General features: G+C 40.0%; 1 protein-coding gene across 2 annotated transcripts in view; it reads left to right on the top strand.

The window, feature by feature from the left end:
* bru3 (CUGBP Elav-like family member bruno 3) overlaps positions 1–24957 on the top strand; it is a 552999-nt gene extending 528042 nt beyond the window's left edge. For both annotated transcript variants that reach the window (XM_017911632.1, XM_017911631.1), the window contains exons 7-12: positions 3181–3336; positions 5765–5857; positions 11084–11161; positions 18335–18493; positions 21921–22105; positions 22847–24957. In XM_017911632.1, the coding sequence (XP_017767121.1) occupies positions 3181–3336; positions 5765–5857; positions 11084–11161; positions 18335–18493; positions 21921–22048 (614 nt within the window). In that variant the 3' untranslated portion in view covers positions 22049–22105; positions 22847–24957. The remainder of the gene's footprint in view (positions 1–3180; positions 3337–5764; positions 5858–11083; positions 11162–18334; positions 18494–21920; positions 22106–22846) is intronic.
* Positions 24958–26405: the final 1448 nt, after the last annotated feature.

The following is a 26405-nucleotide window of genomic DNA, read 5'->3' as shown; positions in this document are numbered from 1 at the left end:
ATATTATATATTATTATATTATATTATTTTTATTATTATGTTATAGTTATATTATATTTATTTTATTATATTATAACTTAGTCGCTTAGAATCTGTTATACTAATTTTTAAAAAGAAATATTAGGAAGCTTAATAGTTCCTAAACAATCTTCGTTATTAGAGATTAATTTTATTGTTGGAAAATGTAGAAAATATTATATATTGTTATATAAAATATAATGATATTAAATATTATAGGAGCTTCCAATATTTTCCATTCGATGATCGTAGATAGACCAAGCAAGTGATACAATTATACAAATCGACCTGAAAAATTGGCAAAACAGTGTAGATAATATTTTCACACCGAGCTTTGTCATGAAAGATTATTTACATTCTCCAAATCTACCAAGAAAGAAAAATTCAATCAGTATGAAAGCTTCGAAACCTCCTATTTCGACGATCACAGTCTATATACATCTATGTATCTCAAAAATTACCGAAGAAAAATGTAGAGGAGCTCAATAACCTAATCAAATTTCGAAATAAACTTCATCAATTCCATCGGAAATAAAACAAAATATCAAAATCTCCCTTGAATTCTCGTAAATATCTCCTCCGATTTCATCGATTACAGTCTACCTGTACCCCACTCGTACCCCAAATCTCGGCCTCGCAAATTACAAAACTAGGAAAGAAAAAGGAAATTAAATATCCGAATACTCGCAAGCGAAACTTGGTAATTAAAAATATTAAAAAGTATGGAAAGCTCGGAGGCAGTTCCTCGCTTAACCGGTAGTTGAGGATCGGAATATACGATTAAAATTGGAAAATAAATATCGCTAATTCGATCGGGAACTTCGACTCTCGAAACTCGGCGATCGCAAACTGTACACCCTCCCAATCACGCGATATCGACCCCCGAATTACCAAAGAGGGCCATCCGGCAGCGCCGACTTCCGGGAAGTTATTCGAGAGAAATAGGACACGCGAGTTTGAAGCCCTGCACGTATCCGCGTTTCGTACACACTTTGTCGTGAAATTTCCCAGTTTCACTGGCGCGAAACTCTTTCTTTATCTCCCCTCTTTTATCCCGCCTCCCCGTTTATTTCTCCGCGGATCTCGCGGCAGCGAGGGCGTACAGTCCGTTGCCTTATAACCGGCTCATAAATCAATACAACATTTTCACCAAGCGTGACTCGAGCGAAAGATATTGCCAGTACCGCGAAACTTTATCGAAAGCTCGGCGAACGGGAAGGAGAAAAGCCAAAGTAGCACCGTTCCCGCCGCCCCCTTTTTCTTACCCCGCGCCGCCACCCTTTGCCACCCCGCGTCGCTCGCTGTCTTCGCTTTTCCGGTTTCCATCGTACGCCGACGCGTGCACCAGGGACGCGAGAGGAATGGCACAGCCAGGTAAACTAAGCACGGAAATCGGCTCTCTGCAACCGCTCTCCACGTCGAGTCTCGTTCGAGCGAAACGTAATACCGTTTCATAGGGAAATAATATTTTATTTCCCCTCCACCTACTTCTCGTCTTTCCTCCGCCGCTTGCCAGCGCCGCAGATTACGCTCGGCCCGTGCGCTTTTATTTCTGGCCAAACGACGTCATCGTACCTGTCATTATGGATTTTCATCCGCCCCGAGTGTCTCGTGAACGACCAGGTCGACGTAGCTTCGAGGAATTTCGAAAAAACCCCGCCAATTTATCGGCGACTAGTAACGCGTCGCTTAGCGGATTTGAATTTCCCGCCGTTTTCGAAGATGGCGGTTTTCGGCGTGCGCTGGGCTTCGAGAAAGGGACCCCGAAACCTTTGTTTCTAGTATATTGTTGCGTTCACTGGTATATTGATTCGTGGATTTATGAAATGACGACTCTGCGAAACGACGAAGATGATAAGAATTATTTCGAAAATTTCGAAATGTGGGTGTTTCATAACCTATCTTCGCGTGTCCCAATCGTGATCGTTTTGTTTAAAGGAGAGAATAATTAAGAGTAATGGACGATTTAGGAGGTTGAACGAAGCAAAATGTAGTTGGAGAATGTTTAATATATCAGAAGAATTATAGTAATTGCTAAAACGTGCTTGATACTCGATTTGTTAAACAAAACAGGTATTACGGAATATCGTGCACGAAATTTTCAATGCATGATCCACTTTTACCTTAAAAATTAATACATTTTTAATGTAAGGAGAAATTGTACGTAATTCAATATATTTACAATTATAGTGCGTTAAATGTAATATACTAAGCCTTAGCGGACGAGCGTCAGCAAATGGCCGCCATTTAATATTATGATTAATCTTTTCTCATTAAGAGGAACCATTTTGTCGATGTAAAATTAGATTCATATATAATCTTTCAAAACTGTTGTTCTTCGCTTCTTTTAAAATTTCTCACCTAGACTGACTAGCTTGCACAAACTCAAAATGGCGTCGTCCTCGAAGGATTCACGATTGCTCTACTTCGCAATATTTTGGAAAAATTTCGAATATTGCTAATTAGACACATACAAAGGAATAAATTTGTGAAGTGTTACGCTAAAATTGTAAGATCAACTCAAACGGAAGTTGATTGTGGACCAACGAAACCACGAGGAATCCCTATATATCTGTAGCCATCCAACGCTTCCTGTCGAAATCAACCAACACCTGTCCTAAACTATCGAAATATGCGTGAAACTTGGAAACGCTATCCTCGCCACCTCCGTTAGTAACACACCGACACCCGTGGTCTCGTTTACTTGGGCCGCTTCGTGAAAACTATCGCTAATCGAGATAGACGTCAGCCAGGGCTAGCCCGGTAGCAATCTCCTGGTCCCGGATTACCGATCTAATCATCCTAAGAAAACAGCCAGTCGATTTGCCTAGAGACCCGGATCATTAACTCGTATAGCAGTAGTCTGCCGCGAGTCGTTATTAGCTCTAAAATCGGATCAATATCCCGGCAATCTGCAGATCATACGATACCCTCAAACGCGACGCGAGGCATACGGATCATCCGCAAACCCGGTCTGACGTCCTTCCAATTATACGGTATATACCGTAAATATATACCGTAAATCGGTTGACAGGATGTACAGAGGGCAACTAGCTAAGCATGAGCGTTGCCGATGCTGTGCCGCGCGCCGCGAGGGTGACCGAGGTCGGTGTTGTAAGAGCAAGAGGGTAACCGGTGTGTACTGATCATGTTTACTCGTAGGTAGCGGTACAGGGCAGCAGGTTAACGGGGCGATGACGTCGTTACCGTCGCCAACGATGCCCAATTTCAACATGGCTCCACAAACACCGAATGGTCAACCAGCAGGTTCGGATCCCGGTGTCTACACCAACGGGATACATCAGTCCTATGCGGGACGTGAGTATCAACTCAGGCGCAGTGTGCCGCCCCTGCGCAATGCTCGGCCAATCCACGCTGGACTTTATTATTTTCCCTTCGCTATGAGGAGCAAGTAACCTCGCCCCAGACATACACCGACGTTACCTCGGGTCTTTGCTTCGCTAGGGGTTGCAGCATTCTTCGGGGTTTCTTCCTTTTTCCTTTCTTTTTAATTATTTTTCTTGCTATTTTCACGTGGCTATTTCGATCTGAGAATTTGATTTATTTTAGCTTTTAGATGTTTGAGTTACTGTAACTCTGCTTGTATTACTTGGGTTCCTTCTTCTTGGGGTTGGATGATTTTTGGGAGTTTCTTACTTTTTATAATTATTTTTAATTATTTTTGTTGGTGGTTTCACGTGGCTATTTCGATCTGAGAATTTGATTTATTTTAGCTTTTAGATGTTTGAGTTATTGTAACTCCGCTTGTACTACTTGGGTTCTTTATTCTGGGGGTTGGAAGATTTTTGGGGGTTTCTTACTTTTTATAATTATTTTTTATTATTTTTGTTGATGGTTTCACGCAGGTATTTCAATGTGAAAATTTGATTTGTTTTATCTTATACTTGCTTATATTATCTTATATTTGCATTGTTTAAACTCATCTTGTATTACTTTGTATTACTCTTTCTTCTCGGGGTCGAGACATTTTTGGGTGTTTCTTTATTCTCTAAATATTTTTAATTATTTTTCTTGATTTCTTCACGTGGGTGTTTCAATATGAAAATTTAATTTGTTTTACCTTTTAAATTTTTGCATTATTTTAACTCATCTTGTATTACTTTGGTTGTATTACTTTCTTAGATATTTTCTATCTTTCTTCTTCTTTTCTAAATTTGTTTTCATTTATTTTTATGCAGTTTTAAATGTTTTGGATATTAATTGTCTTTTAATGTAAAAATTTGATTATTTTTGTTCGAGGTGTTTAGTTGATAGCAATTCGTTCATAGATAAACGATAACCGTGAATTCATGAATTTACGAAGTTCGTGAAGCAAGTGTAAAGATTTTTTTGGAAAAATCAAATTTTTGTTACATTGACCATTCCTCGCATAATCTCAGGCTCCTCTCTACCCTTATACTTCCTTATTCCTAGCGATTGTGCATACAAAGTCAGCACACACGCTTTGGAAATATTCCATCATGCAAGTTCAAAAGATCGACCCATCAAATCGAACCGTGATCCATCCCGGAAGCCTGTGTTTCGAGTCCGATAGCAACCAATCGACGATCATCTCCTTCATAGATACCAGAATTTTATCTCATCCTTTTTCTCACATTTCCCATTCCTTTACTCAAATTCCCTCCATCCCTCGCCCTATGGTTACTTGCTTCTGCGATATTTTTGATAGAGCCACGAGATAAACCTTGGAACAGTATTTGCAGAAAATTTAAATACCATAATTTGCTCGCGAAAGTACTCTTTGACAAATTTTAAAACGAACCTTTGAGATTTAAGAGTAAAACGAATACATTTCTGGGATCTTACGATTGAAATTACAATTTTATGTAAAATTAAATTCCGACTTTACTTGAACCCTATTCAAACCCCATTTTTTGAGAATTTGAAGAATAGAATAGACTCTTGACAGTAGTCTCGATAAAAATGAATATTAATTTTACTAAACGAAGCTACGATAACTGCAGCGAACCAGGAACCCTGTAAAGTCACTCCAAGGAAAATTAACCCTTTGCACTCGAGGGGTGCCCTTCAGTCGTCATTTGATAAAATTTCGAAGCTCGATGTTAAATAACATATCAAATTTAAAATAATGTAACACTGTGCGAGGTATCTAAATTAAACAATTCTACGTGTTAATTATTACACGATTTCTCATTTACTGCTCAAAATATACCAAATAATATAAAATAAAATAAAATACAGAATAAAACAAAAATATCAAATAAATTCTTTAGCCAAAAAATCGTCGAGCGCAAAGGGTTAAAATTGCTTAATAAAGAATAAAAAGAAATTAAAAACCGTTCTTTGTAGTGGTAGTATCAAGCAAACGAGGAGTGAAAACCCCCCATAACCCTTTGCACTGAAAGAACGACTTAACTTGTCACTGGTTGCCATCAAATGTTCCAAAAATTTACGTTCGATATTAAATTAAAAACTCGAGGATGCCTGTTATGGTTCTGTATAACTTTCCGAGTGCAAAGGGTTATTATTAATCCGTATAAAACTGGAAATTAATTTGACCCGAAAGAAGCTGCACGTTTGCAATAGCTGCGAGAGACGAGAGACCGGTGATGCCGGCTCGTGCTGATAGTTCTAGTGTTAAACTAACGAGAGATGCGAGAATACACGTTGATACGGTGGCAATATCGATTGGTCGGTCAGTATTGCGACAGGGGCCCTAGACATAGGTCCGTCCCCGATAAGAGCTGTGCTTATTGAAGTGTAGATGCCCTCCATCTGTCCATTCCAGCACCAGCGCTCCCCAATGGGGAGGCACTCCAGCATGCGTATCCTGGAATACAACCCTACCACGGCGTCGGTAAGTTTTTTCTTCCCCATTTACTTTTTCCCTTCGTCTTATCGAGAATTCCGCCAAGCCTTCGTATCTGCAACGAATTTTCACGGAACTTTAGCGAACGCATTTGATAGTGTGCTTTTTCGATGACAGCACGAAGCCTCGATGCTAGAGCCTAACCAAAGAGCGATCCAAATCGGATTCTGTCACGGGTCTCGGCCGAAACGAACATTCTATTCGAGATTCACCGCGTTGACTATGCAACGCGTGATATTGTTGCACTTTTTTCACTCGTGCACATACAGGGTGGCGAAAAAACAGGGTTCCCGACTTTGGGGGTAGACCGAAGGATGAGGGAAAAATCGTAACAGATTTCTCAAAGTTCTGGATGATCTTTTGTTTCGGTTATATTTGAAATTGAGAATGGTGAATTAATTGTCTAATTATTTAGGGGACTGACTGAAGGATGAGGGAAAAATCATAACAGATTTTTCAAAGTTCTGGATGATCTTTTGTCTTGGTTATATTTGAAATTGAGATTGGTGAATTAATTGTCTAATTATTTCTCGTATTTATTTACTCATTTGATTGCCTATTTTAAATTAAGGCGACGATGTATGCAATATTGGAATAAAAGAATTCGATACGTTAATTTATTCACGATCATTTTCATATTGTTATAGAAAATTGAGTGAATTTTATCAGAGAAAGTGTGCAGATTGTTCAACCTTTTAAATCAAAATTGAAAATCTTCAAGGCACGAAGAATTAAACAAAAAGTTACTAATATTCATCATTGATCACTATGGTATATTATGAAAGCGTTAAATAAATTTTGTTCATTAACTATTTTGACAGCACAGTTAAAAATTCCAAGTGTGATTTTACCATTGAAATCTTCAAAGCGTGAAGTGTTAAACAAAAAGTTACTAATACTCATCACTGATCACTATAGTATACTATAAAAGCGTGAAATAAATTTTGTTTATTAATTATTTTGGCAGCGTAGTTAAAAATTCCAAGCGTGATTTTATCACTGAAACTTTTAAAAATACAAAGAAAATCCGAGCCACGATGCACATCGAATTTCACAGGATTAATATAAATCAGGATTAATAAGAAATAATTAACCCAATAGTGCACGATAATAATCATAGTCACTTGCTCGAAGCAAAACAGAGGATCACGTGTAATTTTGAAAAGAAATTAATCCAGTAATTACAATTTTCCCCTAAATTTCCGGATACTTATTCTTTTACCACCCTGTATGTTTTATTGAATTTTTGTTACCCCCTTGATTATCCACGCTTTCGATTCTCCATGAGTACGATACGTTTCAGCGATGCAATCGGGAAAACGCGATCCTACCGTGGAAGTCTCTCAAAATGGTAATTCTGTTCGTTGTTAGATGTACCATCAGCTTCTCCCGACGAGCGCGAATTAGGCGAACGAAGACGTTTCGCGTCGAATTTAATTACCGCCGAACGGGCCCCTTTTCTACGACGATTCGTCAGGGAATAGAGTTCCAAAGACGCGGGGTCGAAACGAATCCGAACGTTCGATTTTAACATGCTTTTATCCGAGCACTCGAGCACTTAACTCCGAAAAATTCGATTCCGCCGATCGCGTTTCTGGCTGTTGCATGCGACTATGGCAGCATGTGTACACTTATATACGTATACACGCACACGCATATAGATACGAATGTCTCGTCGTCAGGACTATACGTATATAACACAGGGGTGCACGATTAAATGTAACGAAGATTTAAATTCACACTTAGCATCCTCATTCTTTGTTTCTCACTTAGAATTTTTCGCTTGTTAGTGAAATCTGTTGTAATTAATAAAGATAGAGGGACGAGGGTTAAAACGAAGTGGAAAGAGACAGACAGAGCACTCGAGAATTTAACACTAGGTTTACGAAACCCGTCAATGTGACGAATGGCTTGCACCAATTATACGACGGTAACAGGTTTAGCTAACTTATATTAAAACTGTTAATACTGCAATTGTTTTTAACCCCTTGGCTACTGTGGGCGCATGTACGCGCTCAGAAATTTTGCTTTTTGACACGGAGGGCGCATATAAGCGCTCGACACAGCTTGCTTCTCTGACACGGAGGGCGCATCTGTATCCAAAATTTTGCCGTTCTCGACGGATATTGTAAATGAATTCCTAAGTGCGTTTCAAAGTCTGCCGTAGTTAAAGGGTTAAATGAAACAAATCGTTAATTCGTGTAGATTTGACAGGTGTCCGTAGAGATAGGTATACAGATAGCGTCCTTAAATCTAGTGTTAACAGCTTTGTCTGCTACTCGGTGTCCAAGACTTAGAAAAATCTGTTGTAATTGATAAATACGAAGAGAGGGGGTTAAAATAAAGCGAACAGAGACAGACAGAGCATTGGAGAATTGAACAGCTGGCTGTGGAACTTGGTTAAATTTAAACGTGCACCGCTGTGCATAGATAGACGTGTCGCGTCAACGTGTCGTTCCATGATGCTTCTGGTGTGGCTGCTACAGTGTAATCTCTATGTTCTTTTAAATATACGTCGTGTACGTTGTATATTGTACCTCCTGAGCGCATCCTGTACCGTGCATGTTCATCGATACGCAGACAACACGTCGACGTGTGTAAATCGGCCAGGTGACCTGAGCGCCCTCTATGCGATGTTGTATCGAGGCGCGATACAAACGGGCAGGAGTTATAATCCGATAACCATCAGCATCAAAATGGACGATTCCGTTTCAGGGATAATCAACGTGTCCACGTAACTATACTTCGATTCGTTCCGCTCGCCGTTAGCAATTAACGCGCGGGGTTTTGATGAATTCTCTGTCCCAATGGTTAAATTAATAACCCAGCGTTCCGAGTTTGCCGTTTCACCATGGCCGGTCTCATAACCGACGCGTCATTATCGGCCGTGAAAACGCCGAACCGCGAAAGGCTGTCGCGTTAACAATTATTTCGCTACGTATTCGTCGCTCCTGACGTAGTAGCATTCTTTCCACCGTGTTGTTCCGTCTTTTACCGCCAGAGGGCACGCGGCGCTTGTCCCGCTAGGCGGAACCACTGTCTCCGGCCGTGTAAGCGGAATTGGTAAAAATTCATCAAATTTGAGGTATAAAACGTTCGTACGTTTCGAGACCGCGCCGGTATCCCGTGTTTGCCAAAGACTCAAAAATAGGATATTCTTTTTCTGTGTATTTTCGTCCAGTGTACACAGAGCATGGAGATCAGCGAGCGGAATAAAAAAAAGCAATCCGAAATATCGCGTGTCCCTCTATCCGGCTGAATGGTAACCGACGTATGATGGCGTATTTATTTCATACGCCAAACGTCGGACCATCGTTGGACCGAAAGCTCCGGTAACGTCAATCGGAATATATTAAAGCAATGTTTGCACGGAAATAATTAATTTCCAAGCGAAAATTTACCTCTTCTGATCTGAGAGCGAACGCCCCGGAACCCTTTTCGTTCCCCCGCCCCCCGTCGCTCTCTCGCCATCCCGTTCTACGTTTATCCGTCACAAACAAATATCAATCGCGCGCGTTTTAAATATTTGCCAAAGTATAATTAATGCCGTTATAATTGCTTTTCTCTAATATTATGTAGTAAAGTGCTCGTTTATCCATCGCAACGCGTATCTGTAGCGCGTTTTACAAATATCGGGTGGTGGAAAATGTTTCGAAAAATTCGATACCGATAAATGTAATCTCGGAAATTTTACAGTTCTTCTTCCCTTTTCGTTTACATTTTCCCTCTTTGCATTTCGCGATTATGATCTTTATTATCCCAATTGTTCGTTCCTAATCGTCGAATTTCGGAACGAGGAAATTCTTTCTGAAAATAGCGGGGAATGCGATGAAGTAGGAATTGAATTTCACCGAGATCCTAGGTCTAGATTTCAATTGAATCACGCTCAAAGCGAGAGCACCCTGTGAGAAACGCGTACTCGTCTCATGGCGGCTTGTTATTTCTACCTTACAACTTCGATTTCGAACGGTGTGTCTCTTCTACGTGTACAGCTACAGTAATCGCGACGCGTGTGGCCAGCGTATAATGAGGAGGGACAGAACGCGACTTTGATGTGATATCGCGTAGCAGTTAATGTCGGTAATATCGGATGAAAGGGTTGCGAAATACAAAAGTATCGTATTAAAAGTCGTGGAACGGTGAGAACGTTGAGAATCGAATATCCTTGTCGCGGAAAACAGCGCGACGTGTGCGGCTTTGGCGGAGAACGGCTCCACCGCGTCTAGTGACTTTTTCGTTTACCTTCGCGCCCGCCGGGCGGCGCTGAGACGCCGCTCGTTAATTCCAGTCTAGTCCTAAATGCTGCCGAATATCGTGGCGCGTCTCGCTCTCGTTTTTCGGTTATCCGTGGAATTAAACGTGGCGTTCTCATCGTACACCACGTTTGTTACGAACAATTATAAACTGTCCTGCCATAATTATTTCTCCACCCGCCGCCGACGACAATGCAATTTCGCATTAACTCGATTGACGTTGACCATGCAGTTTACCTTTTATTAACGTCGTTGCTCATTACATTTACGCTCGTTGCATTCCCGGCAATTATAATTCGTTCTCGCTGCATGGTGTGCACATCGAGACCAGTTAATCCACGGTCTTCGAAAATATTCAGCATCTTTGCCTAGCCTGGATCCAGTTAAAAAAGTCATTTCCCGTGTTATTAAGTTCAAGCGTCAGCCAACGAAGATTACCTTCCCAACATCTTTACGCGACCATAACCCATGGGAACCGGGTTTTAAATAATCAGCGTTCAGAATGTAATTCAGAGATACAAATTCTTCGACTCGGGATCTGTAACCTATAACGAATATGCGATTTTTGGATAGAAATTTTATGTTTTTAATTATTAACTTGACGTAAGAGTTTGAAAATTTGACTAAAATTTGACGTAGGATTTTAATTTTTCTTTTTCTTTTTCCTAATTTAAATTGTATTTTCTCCGACTCGAGATTTTCAATTTAACACACCTGCGATTCCCGAGATCGTTGTATCAGTGATCCGGAATTTCGAGAAACTTGAGAACGATCCAGCATCGGTTTCTGAGGTCCGAAATGCCGAACGCAACGCGCGACTTTGCTTTGTTTCACACGAAAACACTGTTGCCCACGAGAAGCTGTATTTAATGGAAGCGAGATGGGAGCAATAAGAACCGCATGCACTCTTTGTATAGATGTGGACACATCATGATGTATTTGTTATTTGTTACTGTCGCAGCTTATCCCGCCGTCTACAGCCAGTTTACTCAACCAATTCCTCAGCCGATGACCACCATGCCACCCACGCAGAGGGAAGGTAAGTACAAAACACTTATCAACGTCTAAATGTTGACTGTAAACACGAATGATTGTAGTCCTGAGATCGTAGATCCAAATTCCCATACGTCCAGACACGAGTTTATCCTTCGTCGTCACGTTGTACGTGCTACACGATTCATTAGGGCTGATTCCTCGCGTGTTCTGGAGTGCGTGGAATAACTCGCTACACGGAGACTCACGGAGCAAAAATTGTTGCAATGACTTACGTTATACGTGCCGACACAGATAGTACGATGTGCAAGAGTATTTCGTAAATGGTGGTATAACCGAACAGATATCGATTCTACGCGAAAAAACGAGTGAAAAATGTAGAATAAAATTTTTACGTACGAGGCTTCGTTTTCGAGAAAATTTAGTCCAAACATTCGATGGGTTGCAACGCGACGCCATTTTGGCAGATTCGTAGCTGCATATAAAGTAGGTACATAGCAACGAGACGGATTCAGAGAATAAACCTAATGCAAAATCCATTTATTACGTTGCAAATATCACGTAGAAGTAGCTTACAGCGAGATCCGCTAGGCGGCGACACCGTAGGTGCTCCCCAAAAATATATAAATTCAATTTCCTGGAAAACCAAGCTTGCCACGAAAAAATGTTATTCCACATTTTCGACGTATTTTTTGACGCAGAATCTCCTACTCCTCGGTTGTACTTCCAATTACAGAGAATTCTATACCTAAGCACTTCAAAGGTGACTGAGATTATACCCCCGAACATAAGTCAGCCATTTTTCAATTGGAATATGTACGGTTGCAGTCTTTTCCAACTTAATTAGAACTACGAAGGTGAAGGATGACCCACAACTGTTGACGAACTTCTATGCAACCGCTAATATTCTGACTCTCCCAATACCGCGAGTGGTGCCAGGTTTCTCTCTAGAGGCTGTACGAGACAGGTCTCTCTGGCATCGCGTTTCGCCCGTTAATTACCGGCAAAGATAACAACAGAATGAACTTTCAACGTTTCGCGTCCGGGTATCCGCGTCGCGTCTTCGGTTTCCCTTGCAGAGTAATCCTAGCGCTCTCTCGATCTCCTCCATAGGCGGCTGCGGGGGGTCGAGGGTGGGGGGTACGATTAATTAAGTCGATTGACTCGAATTGAATGCGCAAGATTAATCGAAATCGATGTCGTGGCAAGGAATACAGGCGAAAGAGCAAATCATTCGTCAACGTTATCTATGGGGATGAGACGGGGCTGGAAAAACGAAAGAGACGAGCATGGGAGGGGATTAAAGATGGCGGATAAGCGGGAGAAAAGAAAGAAGGTAGGGCGAGCCGAGCCAGCGCCTAATTGCAATTAACAACTCGCCATTATTAGAATATACGACGCCTAACAATGAGATAATGCAAATAAAACGAAAGTTTTAATTACTTTGCCGTTACGCCTGCCGGCGATCCGTTGTTACATCGTAGGATAATGGGAAGTTTACCGCGACAGCGTTCCCCCACCCCTTCGCCACGCTCAGGCCTCCCCACGATATCCCTATTTTCTGCTCTCTTCCAGCGTCGCTTTTCGCTCGTTTTTTCGCCCGTTTTTTCGAACACGCACTGTATCTCGTTGATACATTTTTTCCCCCTTTTTTGCAATATGCTTCCATGCGATACGTTTCAGTCTTTTTTCCCCCCCTTTTTTTCCCCCTCTTTACACATTCGCTGCAATGAGAATTAGGAGATTTAATATTACCGTTAAAGTTGCAATACCTTCTATCCTTCTCCCTCTCTTTCTTTCCCCCATCTTCTATCCTTCTCCCTCTCTTTCTTTCCCCTATCTTCTATCCTTCTCCCTCTCTTTCTTTCCCCTATCTTCTTTCCTATTTGAGAAATATTTTTGAGAATATACCCCGATGTTAATTTAAAATTTCGTATCGTTTTTCTCTTTTCTTAGAATTATTTATTGTCCTTCAAATAAATTTCCCATTTTTGTTATTTATTACTTAAATATTTATTATTCCTGTAACGAATGATTATTTTAAAAAAATTTGTTTTTGCGAATATTTTGGAAAGCACGTGTCGATTGTACTTTCGCGTGAATTTCTTTTCGGTTTTCGGTTTTCTCCCAGTACTTGCAATTACTTGTTGTACTCTAAATAATAAGCATCACGCTTGATTGGTCCGAAACGAATTTTAATTCGATATTACGGGGATTATTTAAATTCTTTACATTAACGTGGAAAGTTAATGTAATATCGTAATATTTGGAATATTAATGCGATAATGAATTTCGCGAGGTAATTTTATGTATGGCAGCTTTTAATATTTCGAGGCGTGCATAGGCCGTGCGTAAGGCGGGAAGTTTAAATGCAAATTGGAATATGATAATCGGAATACCGTAGATAGAGTGTTCATTGCAACGAATGTGTAATCAGGTTTTAAAGGTTAATTTCATTGTGCGATCGTTCGTGAAGCAGGTTTCGATTTATTCAGCTTGCAGGCGAGTGGTACGGATGTTGAGGTTAGGAACGAAGAAAATGGTAGCCTAATGCCTCCATGGCTTGCCGGGGCGACACCGGAAAGACGATATTATAGTTTACTCCGTCATCACTGCATGACATCGTTATCAATTTTATATTTACTGTTGCTTCGTTTATCGTTTCCTGCTTCTTTTCATTTTATTTTCAATGTATTGTACGTCGTACAAGGTGTTCTCGGTGTTCGTCTCTCTCTCTCTCTCTCTCTCTTTCTCTCTCTATTTCTTCTCTTGATCAACCGTTGTGTCATTTTAAGCGTTCCATGAATTCTCTACATTTATTCCTTAAATGGGTTACATCGGTGTATTTTCGTTGCACTCAGTGTCACTATTCTTAGCTGTATTCGGTGTTGCGCTGTCGACCAACATTCATCGTTGTTCATCGTTGTCGACCAACATTGTTATATCGTGTTAAATGTATGGAGTGTGCTCTTGTTACGAGTGATATACTTTATGTGCAAATTTCTAATCAATAGATCTCACTGTCCAGACGCTACTGACTCTGTTAATTGTATATATGTATATATAATAAGTATAAAATTTCGGTGTTTCGTTTTTAGTGATTAACATGATACGTATTTCTGAAATATATTTCGATCTAATTTTTCTTTTTTAAGAGAAATGAGCTAATATATTTGGTCGTATTAAATAAATAAAGCTCTTTTAGCATTCAAATTTTCTACCATATCTCAATTATTTAAATCATTTATTAAATTTCTTTTCTAATTGTTTTAATAATCTTCAATTTTTCACTATTTTCGATTATAACCGTATTAAAGAATCATCTAATTTTTCTGCAAGTTCTATAAATCACAAATCTATTCAATAGTATATCGTTCATTTCATGACACCGAAAGGTCCATTTAATTTCACAAAATTTGGAGTATCAATCCCAATTTCATGGGACGATTCAATTACTCTTCTAAGACTATTAAAAAGTTCGGTCTTAAATCATTGCGATGCAAATAAATCTGACAGAGGATAAATGAAAATTCATTCTTCCGATCAAACATGTTTCATAATTACCAAAAAACTCACCGTTTCTAACATCCGTTTCAACCATCGGAAAACTACCAGTTCACGGTCCACGACCTCCACACTCAGCCACTCTGCATACATTTTCGAGCTCGACTCATTCGGATAAAAAAGATCGTACAAAGCTATGTACAGTTAAAAACTCGTTGGAAGAGAAGAATGTTCGAGCTGTCGAACGTCAGCCAGTCCGGATACTCATCTTAACGTTTCAGCCTGGTCGTGGATACTTCACCCTACAGCTGTGTGGAAGGTGTTGCTTTCATTAAATTCGCGTGCACGTCCCGCGCGTGGGCCAATTAGAGAGTCGAAAACCAATTTCAGGATCAACGATCGCATGGCACGACGACGTGGTTAAATTTATGGCTCGTTCTTCGTGATTCCGGCGTCCACCGCAATTCCTCCTCCATTCTCCCCTTCGTCGGAACCGGAAACCCGTCGACACCGGTTCTAATTTGGGTTTCACGTGACAACTACCATCGAGTTATTACCGAGACGAAGTCGGTGCCCTGCGAAAGAGAGAGTTCGTCGTTCTTTACTTAAAACACGCTTCAGGGAACACGTTTGGTTACATTCCGTGATTTAGGTGTCTAGTTTGCCTCTGTCTTCTACTCAACCCCTTGTACCTACACTTTTTCCCTCTTTCATTATATCAATCTTTACGTGTATACTTTCGCAGTGGAAGATCTTCCGGAAACAAACATTCGGTTATTTTTTTAAAAGGATGAGAAGATTTGCGAATTTTATTTTTCTTGAAGGAAAACGGAATACTAATTATCACGATATTTTTGTTAATATTTGCTGCTTCAGATTATTGTCCTCGTCTTCCCTCCTTTCCATAAACGAATTTTATATTAACTATATTCTAACACGATATATTTTCCATATTCATTTTATATTTATTTAACCTTCTGTAACCGGAAACTCCAAAAAAGGATTCACTGGTTGATAGCTCGTGTTTACTCGTGTATGTATAAAAAAATGAAAACTTGATTCCAATTTTCGAATTTTTTGGGAAATATATAAAACCAACGTCACTGTACAATTCTATGAAAGTCTAATCTTTCGGTATATCCAAGAGTCATAGAGTTAACATCGCCATTTGTTTCCAATATTTTCCACTTTATTTTAAATATATTTCACTTTAGGTAACTTTTTTTAAAACTAATTTCACTTTTATATGAGTATATTTTAGTACTTCGGTATTCAAACGTTCACGCACAGTTAGACGAGGAGTTACCGACTGAGCATCGACGAACCTAACCTCCAAATCAGTCCCAAGGCGCAGCGAAGGGAACAGTCGCAACTTGATTCCAATTTTCGAATTTTGTTAGAGAAATAAAACCAAAGTCACTGTATAGTTCTATGAAAGTCGAATCTTCCGATATATCCAAGAATCACAGGGTTACATCCCCCATTTGCTTCCAATATTTCCAAGAATCTAATATTTTCCAGTTTATTTTAAATATATTTCACTTTAGGTAACTTCTTTTAAACCAATTTCTCTCTGATATAAGTATATTTTAGTACTCCAGTATTCAAACATACACACACAGTTAGACGAGGAGTTACCGTCTGATCATCGACGAACCTAACCTCCAAATCAGTTCCAAAGCGCAGCGAAGGTGCAATCGCAACTTGATTCCAATTTTCGAATTTTTTGGGAAATATATGAAACCAACGTTACTGTACAATACTATGAAACTCTAATCTTCTAGTATATCCAAGTGCCACAGGGTTAACTTCGCCCATTTGTTTCCAATATTTTCCGCTTTATTTTAAATATATTTCACTTTAGGTAACTTCTTTTTAAACTAATTTCACTCCGACATAAGTATATTTTAGTACTCCGGTATTCAAACACACACACACACATACACACACACACAGTTAGACGAGGAGTTACCGTCTGAGCATCGACGAACCTAACCTCCAAATCAGTTCCAAAGCGCAGCCAAGGGGACAGTCGACCGGAGAGTCATAGAGGGAGCTATAATCGACTAAGAAGTATGAAATGAACGACTACCCGTGATCGTTCACGGGCCTGGAAACGAACAATTACACTCTGTCTCTCTTTCTCTCTCTCTCTCTCTCTCTCTCTTTGCGGTGATTCGACACGGGTAACGTTCGTTCATAAAGGCGTGGAAGTGACAGAAGGGCGAATCTCGGCGTGGAACGAACGAGTCCGCGATGAGTAGCATCCTAAAAGTTGAGTGGCAGCCATCTCATTACTTAAATGCGTCCGTTAGCCGAGAGAAGCCAGGGCCAAGAGAGCAGAAGTTTCCACGGTCATAATCGCCGCTAATTGACGTCGGAGTTATAAAGTTCAGTGAAATTAGCTAAATCCTTATTTGGACTCTCGTTATTCCGACCCCTCGCTTTCGTCTTCTCCCATTGGACCTCCGTGGACGTATTAATCGCCCGGTTGTCCCTATATCTCTCGCGACTGACGCCAAGTCTAACGAAAGAATTTTTTCGTTAGCCTTCCAGAAGCTTTGGAATTAAACCCGGGAAAGGAATTGCTTATCGTTGACTATTTCATGAAATTCAACGAGTACACGCGGCGATCCATCGTCCTTAATTGACGTGGAGTGTTCGGGAAAGTTAGGTTAAAAATGAGAGAACGGAACACCTAAGAAGGGTACAGACTTCGGCGCGGATCAGGCAAAAGAGGGGGATATCTCACGTAGGAAGTTACGTAAGTCATTGTTCTTCTGGATTTAGAGAAGAATAGCGTGAATCTGGCGAATGTGTAAGCGACATCTTCCTACGAAAGTCTGGAAGATCGCGAACTGGGTTTTTAGAGGAGAAGCTCTATGTCACCGTTAGCGAGCTTCCACGCGACTGATTCTGTAATGCAACTAGCGTAAGTGTGACTAAGTTAACGTAGTAATTAAGACGACGGATTAACATGTCTGGCAATCTCATGTAAAGTGTCGCACCATCGTAATCAGTATCATCACTGTCACTATACTCCTTAATATCCATTTGCATTCATTTAAGGTACCCTTCACCTCGCTCGTCATTGTGTTGTGGGACCCAGTGTTGTGTGCTTGTATATTTGAAAGTATAAATACTCAACGTTACTTGAACCGCGGAAATGCTCATTGTCGCAACAAACATCGTCGTGACATTCTAATCATTACTCTCTTCGTCGGCAGTCATGATCCATCGAGTCCTCGTTCTCCTCTCTAATCTTCATTTTCATTTCAACTCCCGTCTACCACTCTTCTCTCATCGCTATCTTACTCGATCTTTCGTCATCCTCCTTCACGTTTTGTTTAATGTTTCTCTTCGATACTCCTCTCTCACGCGAGTCATTCAGACCAAAATGAGTTGGAACACGTTCACCATTTGTTATCATCCTTCACATTTCCATGCGACGAGAGAGAAATCAGATTGTCATTGTGAGACGATCACGTATATTCATCTTCATTCATCCAAATCAAAAAGAACAAAAGAAAATAATGCATCCAGAATCGGGAAGAGCGGAGAGCAATGTGTGCAATACTCGGTGACCCGAGTTGGCTCTCCTGTCGCGTCGGAATCATTATATTGCGAAGAACGAAACTCATCCAGAACTAACATTCTAACTTGAGTATTATACTTCAAGTTTAGGTGTTTAGATGTGCTCTGATTTATATGGTAGGATGCTCTCTCTCAGGACCCGAAGGCTGCAACCTGTTCATCTACCACCTGCCTCAGGATTTCGGTGATATAGAGCTCATGCAGATGTTCATCCCTTTTGGCAACGTCATATCGTCCAAGGTTTTCATCGACCGGGCCACTAACCAGAGTAAATGCTTCGGTAAGTGTGTCAATTTCCACGAAACACGTGAAGAGTGGCCCGGAGGAAAGAAACGAAAAAGGCTGTTAGACAGGTAGATGGATCGGTGCTGAAATTTTCGAAAGGTAGGATGGATAGATGGAGATGTGAGTCCAGGGGATAACCGCTTGGCCGAAGGACGAAAGTAGTATGACGGAGACGAATAACGATAATTCTTATCGTAGTCTAGGGTAGTATTTGAAATTAATAGCAGGAGGCTCTGTTTTAGGATAATAAGATCCTTTTAAAAACCCAGTAGACTCTATTAATTTTCTTAATATTTTTTGCCACTATGATAATTATTTTAAAATATTTTCCTTAATCAAACGATTTTATATTTTTATCTTCTTTTATTCATTATTTTCACTATTTTACTCGCTTTTGTAACTCGTTGTCATTGAAATTGCTTAAAAAACAAATTGTTATAAATTGTACATACTCGAGACTTCGTTATCTTGCATTATTTTCGAATTTTTAATTAATATTTCAGTTCCAGTAAAAATTTTTAATCCTGTTACGTTTTTATTACTTATAGATATAGCAATGAAATAATTTAGCGAAAGTGATAAATAAATTAGACCACGATCAGCGATACAAATTCGTTAAAAAGACCACTAGAGACAAAGGTAGTATAACGAAAACAAATAATAACGTTTAATATATATTGCCATAGTGTTTATAATAAATAAAAGTGTTCTTAATAGACTCTATCTTAACTTTGAAAAATATTTTGAAGAACCTAGCAAATTTCTATAACATCCTGCAATTATTTAATACAGCTCTGTATCGGAATAACAACCCTAAATTAAATTCGTCAATTAATCGAACAAATTTTCCAAAATTGAATTTCTAAAAATATAAACGAACTCGTAGTTAAAGCAACAAAGGAATAAATTAAAAAAGCGAGGGAAAATATTATCGATACGCGAACACATAATTAAACACATACACGATTGTCGTAGCATCCAATCGATCTCTGGAAATATTCTTTTTCCTTGCTTCTAGAAATCCAATTAATCACAGCTTGCATAAAAGATGGGATTCTAAATTTGCCTGAGCCTCGGTGGAGCAGAAATTTTTCGTTAAATACTCCGACTGTGACTCGAATGAGACTACGTACTCCTTTCGCTTAATCAGAAGGGGTCGAGACAAAAGAGTGGCTGAAAAAGCTAGCGGCCGCGGCTTTGATTAATTGTACCCACAGTGAATGCGCAGCTATAAGTGCGTATAATTGGACTGATATATTCGCTGATATTCTTCTTACAATTAGTCTATTCATACGTAACTAGCGCGATTAATATTTTTCTGCCTGTCGCCGATTATCGTGGCTGGTACAGTCGAATGAATCTCATCGCTGAGAGGACACCGATCGTTATGTCCTCGGTTTCGTTATGTGTCGTCCCGCGTGTAATTATCGAGATATCGACGAACCGGGAAAGAGAAAAAGAAAAGCAAATGGCGGACGCCCGAAGTGACCATACCTGGTCACACTCGCTCGCGACGGGTATGTACTTTAAAATCGACACTCTGTGATCAAGTTGCCAGAAAGGAGGTATAATACGATCAAAATAGGAGCAACCATGCGAACGAAAATTGGTCATAACATATAGGATAGTGGAATAAAATAGTGGCAGAATCGATATATAGTATAATTCGAGCCGAAGAAATGATTGGGAATAAAGGGAGATATTTATCGAGATATAAAAATTTGAAATGATACAAAATTCGTGTTGGACCGATATCAATCGCTAAAGAGCACCCTGTCGAAGGGCGATCGCATACGTGTGAGAGAAAATTCGCTCGGAAAGCTTTCACGTCCCCCGTGAATTACGCCGATGACACCCCGACTATTTCCTTAAAATCCGGCCGAAAGAGGGACTCGCAGGGTAAAAAATGGAAGAAGAAATGGGAAAAAGGAATCTTTGGCATCGAACAAGGGTTAAAGCCTCTTCAGTCACCTGGTAAAAGTAATTTACGAACTGCGAGTAAAAGCGGTGGCCGCCGAGCGATGAAGAGCCGCGATTGGTCAGGCAGTAGGCCGCCATGATGGCAAAACTAAAATTGGATCGGGGCTAATGGTCAAAATTGGCTTAAACTGGGAGGGCCCTGATGACCTTTCAGCGGCGCTTCTGTTGTTAAGAGCTTCGTTATCGTGCACCTTCTCTCTCTCCCTTTCTCTTATTCCCGATAAAACTTTGATAGCACCGCGGCGCCACCTTCGCGGCCAACTTTTTACTCCTCGCGGCGAGTCGGCTAATCTAAATCACTGGCTAGCCTATGGGCCGACCCTCCGCGATAATCCGGATGCCCCCAGGTGTCGATATTCAACTTCCCGTTTTCATCGTAAGTCGAGGGGTGATATCGTGGCCAGTTTCTTAATCTGAATTCGGGAACACTTTCAGCTCGGCCGGTGGGAAGATTCTCGTGGCACAGTCAGGGGGTGCAATCGACGTCCTGATTTATATTTCTTCGATGCACAAGTTCGTGCCTCTGGACTTTGCTCGAGAGATTTTATCGAGGGGGTTTAAAAGCGAAGATATCGATGTTACACGTATTTCCTTTTAATGTAAAATCTTGTTGATTTCTGTTACTTTCCGTTGCATTTATTATGTATAATGTATATTATACGAATTTGTGTTTATTTATTGCATAACGATGTATGTATATTATACATTATATATAATACGTTGTAATTATTAATATATTTCGTATATTTTATATTATATGATAGATGAATTTGAATATATATGTATGTGTGTGTTTTCATATGTTCATATATTATATCGATTTATATATTCATTATGTTAATTACTGTATAGCGTATAATACCGTGCAAATCATTTTTGCAACGGTTGTATTTGCAATTAATTGCTGTATTTGTATTTGGAGAGAAATGAACAAATTTTGCACCGATTTAATACGAATTTCGAAACGATTTGGTAATTTGGTGTTTTAGCTTCGCTTTACATCAAAATTGTATTAAACGAATTCATTCTTCGGGGTTTAGCATGGATTATAACAATTAGTTATACTGTAACTAACTTCAGTTTCGCGATAAATTATATAAAATTTATGATCCTCTTTTGAAATACAATTTTTAGCATTAATCGATAAAAATTTATTATAATTATTTCTTGGACGTTACCGAAGAGTTTTATAAATTGCTGAAAATTTGCTATAGTTTTATACTTTAATCGTGATATATATAATACTGCAGTTTACTTGCGATAACGAGGGATAGAGCTTTTAAGAGCACTTTTAATTTTCAAAAAGACCTGATATTTATTATTTCATAGACTCATGATATTATATGAGTATCGATGTGTTTATTAAGCAGCAGTGGCGTGAAATTTCCTTCTTTTATTCGTTCCTTCATCCAAATTGAAAATTTATCGCTCGTTTCTTTCAGGTTTCGTGTCGTTCGACAATCCTGCGAGCGCGCAAGCAGCAATTCAATCGATGAATGGCTTCCAAATAGGGATGAAGCGTTTAAAAGTCCAGTTAAAGAGGCCCAAGGACGCAAACCGGCCATACTAACCAAAGTCCTAGCTTAGAGAAACTGGACGATACGCACCCTACATCATAACCCACAGAGTAAGTTTTGAAAGACCTCTCGAAAATCACCCTAAATACACTCATTTCACCAATATCATGTAATCTCACGAAAGTATTGGAACATTTAAATTTCAAATTTTTCATTTCCAAACTACGATATTTGCCAAATTTTTCCAATTTTATCTACACATTCGCAACATTTGTATCTTACTCTAACCACAATAATGTTTCAGAAATTTCAATTCAGAATATTTCGTTTACTCAAAATTAGAGGAATCGTATAAGAATAGACCCTTGCAATTTTATCCAATTTTTAAACAATAACGTATCCTAATAGTTGCACACGAAACTCGTGTCACAGCGAAATTAATATTATATTTATAATATAATGGAAACGAAATTCACGTGTTTCCCAAAAACAAATTCTTTCTCCCCAAAGAAATTAATTAATTAAATTAAAATTAATAATAAAGGAAAGATTTTAATTAAAATTGAAACTGACGAGGGTAGTTTTCATTTCTACCCTACAATTCTCCATTCAAATTATTCGAATACTTTCATGGGAAGCTATCATATTTTCGTATCACTCCTAATTAAATATCGAGCATCATCCAATTTTCTTTCCAAAATCTGTAAGATACAGTATCGCAAGTCTTACGTTGAAGCTTGAAAATCGTCCACCGTCGATAATCCAAGACAAAATGTCCGTTTTCACGCGTAACGAACAATCCACGATCTAATGACAATGGACTAAATGCTGTCGACCATTTCTAATTGCAGATGTCGTACAAGAACACGGGCTTATTGAACGCTCGACGATCAGGAGTGATGAGTTTGAATCACCGTTACAACGCTCTCCACTATAATAATCTAGTAACTAGTTAGATAATTAATTAGAGGATAAAAATTAGAAGTCAGTAGATTGACTTCGCCGGCAGCCACGCGGCGAGGACGAAGAGGCTGATGCTAATGAAACATTGGATGTCCAGCGCTGAACCCAGTTCGAGAATACCAAACGCGAGTAGGATTCACGCTTTCAAGCAACTCTCGGATGCTCGGATATGAACAAATTCTTTACTAAGAACGGAACAACATCGATCTTCTTCATCCTCCACGTTTCTATCTCCTACATCTATTTATTCTATTTTATACACCTTTCCGTTCATTCGCTATCGTTCCCTACTGCCAAAACGAGGACCGTATCGAAAGACCGATACGATTATATACTACTCGATACGATTTGTCTTTCAAAAGAAATCGATGACATCCTAGCACGATTTCTCAGCGATCCGATCATCCGGGATGTAGATGACGGGAGCCTTAGAGCCTCTCGACCAGGTTATCGTTCCGACGACACACACTGAACTCGTAAATAGTTTGATAATCACGATGAACGTTCAAGACGGGTGACTTTCCAACAGTAACCATATGAATACTCTTAGTTCCTGACATAACGGCACGGCGATTGTAGCCGACCGACTGTTAAAGAAAAGTTAACTATTACTGCGATTCGACCCATAGAATACGAAAGAAAGTACCTCTTCAGATTCTTAGGCAGCACGAATCCAGGTGTCAGTTGAGTTCTCTATACTTTCTAAGAGCAATCTTTGCCAGTCTTCGTTTCGAACGCAGGTTATAATAACAGTGTCGAATCAGGACACCGGCATGCTCGGTCTCCGTGAACGCAATCTACGATCACCAGTTAAATATAACGATACGACACGTATAGCAAACTGGTCGTTAGGGCCGGTTTCTATGCCTAGTGGTCTTCGGACAGGACCGACGGCACAGTGCTCGCGGTCTCTCCTAAAAACGCAAATTTGTCAATCACGTATACAGGGTGCTCGTCTCACGCAACGTCTACAAATTTCTAAAACGGGAACTACGTACGAACACATTTACCGTACACACGCGTAATATGTACTTACACGACCCGCGTCCACGCACGCGGTCGCACCTTGCACCGACACACCTCATACGTACACATCGACACACCGATACGCTCATCTATACACGCATACACACTCGTCTACACATATATATCTATATATATATATAGAATCGACGCGAGAAAAGGAAAAAAGAAAAATATAGAAAAAAAAGAAGATAAAGGGACACGAAATCAACGGCGACCCAACACACCTCGCGGGTTATCGATTCTATCTTACGTTTAAGGATACCAAACGCATACACGCATACGTACGTCGCGCCGTAGGTTTTATACACGAGACATTTTCAAGGGATCGTTAGTGCCGTGTCAAAGTACATTTCGAGGTCCGGTCGTCCGCGCCAACGTAACACTTATTATTACTACTACTACTACTACTACCACTACCCCCTCCCTCTCCCCCAGCCACGTTATCGTCATCATCATTATTATTATCGAGAACATGAATTATTAAGTACGATTATCGTTAAGTGAAAAGCGCGCGAGCGAATTTCCGGCCGACGCTATATCCATCGGGAGTTCCTCTTTTTAACGAAGGATCGTTCGACCTGATTCACACTACGCTTTTCGCGGCCCGTAGAGGGATGCAAAGGGGGGAGAGAAAGAGAAATGTGAAAGAAAATGGGAAAGTGACACACGGGCTCCTGTTGTTGTTCATTCTCACGGCTCGATGATTCGCCAAATCGTTCTCGTTTGACTGACCGGTCACGCATCGCCCGAGAAATGTCAACCAGGCTGTGATTATCCAAACAAAACAAAAGTAACAAAAGGGAAGGTGCAAAAGACGACGGGGACGGAGACGAAGACAGGGACGAGGACGTTGGACGATGGACGTTGACAGGATCGGTTCCCTATCGCGCAGGACGTTGCGATCCTGTCCTTTCGATCACAGGACACTGGATGGGCAGAGGACACTGACGACGAGTGAAAATAGTAGATCTAAACCGACTAAATCCGAGGAGATTTACCATTTGCTTTTTCTATTTTTTAGCATTTTTTTTACTTCGTTTACCTAGTCTATGTCTAGTCATTTTGTGCTCTAGTTGAAGGATCGTTGCTCTATGGAACGTGTGTTCGTCATAGGATATTTATTTAGTATTTATGTAAGAAATTTCGTGGAACGGCGTTTTCGTTTCTCACGTAGAAGGTACGTAGCTTTTCTTTTTGGAACCAAAGTGGCTATTTAAGTAAATGTTTAGGGTAATGCGCGTAGAGTTCTCGAGGTCTCGTGGTCAGGCCAAGTGCAATTTTTATTTTAGAATAATTTCGCTAGTAGCGAAATAGGATTTTTGTTTCCTTCCTTCTTTCCCCTGACGATCGAACGTCGAATTATTTATCGAACGATTTATTCGTAAGGAGCTTGGTATCTTACGCCGTTTCTTGTCTTTACAGACGTATCGTTCCTCGTTTGTTTTCGTTAGCGTTGCTTGTTATAGCGATTCACTTTTATCTGATTTAGGAGGATTAGGGGAGCTTTGAGGGATTTATCTGCAAACCGAACAGACGCACGCGGTACTTACGTTGGTAATAAGTTCACAGAATTTGTGCCTACTGATGTGGATGGCAACGGACGGTACACGTGTGAACATTGAATATTTTTTTAAGCAGGATAAATAAAAACATTTGGACATTTAACGAGCGATGCCCGGTCGAATCACAGAGTTTCTCGCGAGCTTCGATTTATACGATTCGCATGGGCAGAGGAAGCCGGGTAGAGGACGCAGCGACGAGAGCATTGGTGTATTAGGGGTGGTAATGGGGTTATTAGGACGAAAGCAAATGCATAAGGTACGCCGGAGAATCGAAAAAAAAATATGCAAAAGGGAGGAAACTAGTGCAGGCGAGCGATGGAACGGAGAAGAAAACTCTGATCTAGCAGAAATAATCAACTATATATATATATAAAAATATTGATTGATTGAAAGGAACTAGAGACTTAGTAAATTATTATAGTTTAGCTAAATCAACATGAAATGAATTATTACTTCGAAGGACAGGGAATGGGAGGACCGGCTCTAGTCTGGCGCAATTTATGACACGACTAAAAGCTATCTCAAATTTATACGCTATTTAAATAAATATAATAAATGCTACAAAGAGATACGTAAACGTATAAACACGAGTTCACGCCTGGCGTGCGTGTATTTGGTGTGTACGCATACAGGCGCACGCCGCGTGCATTTTGTTTATGCGTTCACGTGCGCACGTATAAATAATGTACTTTATAGTTTAGGGGGGCAGGCAACCCTTCTCCTTGCTTTTTTTCCACCGGTTCGTGAATTCGTTGCCTGTTCGTACACTCGCACACAAAACGAATCATTGCAAACACTACTGTAACTTCACTTATACATACACGTACGCAACTTAATACACGGATTGATAATGTAAAAG

Source organism: Eufriesea mexicana, unplaced genomic scaffold (genome assembly GCF_001483705.2).
Source record: "Eufriesea mexicana isolate 0111107269 unplaced genomic scaffold, ASM148370v2 scaffold307, whole genome shotgun sequence".
NCBI lineage: Eukaryota > Metazoa > Arthropoda > Insecta > Hymenoptera > Apidae > Eufriesea > Eufriesea mexicana.
Note: the sequence above shows the minus strand (reverse complement) of the source record. Positions and strands in the feature narration are given on the sequence as shown.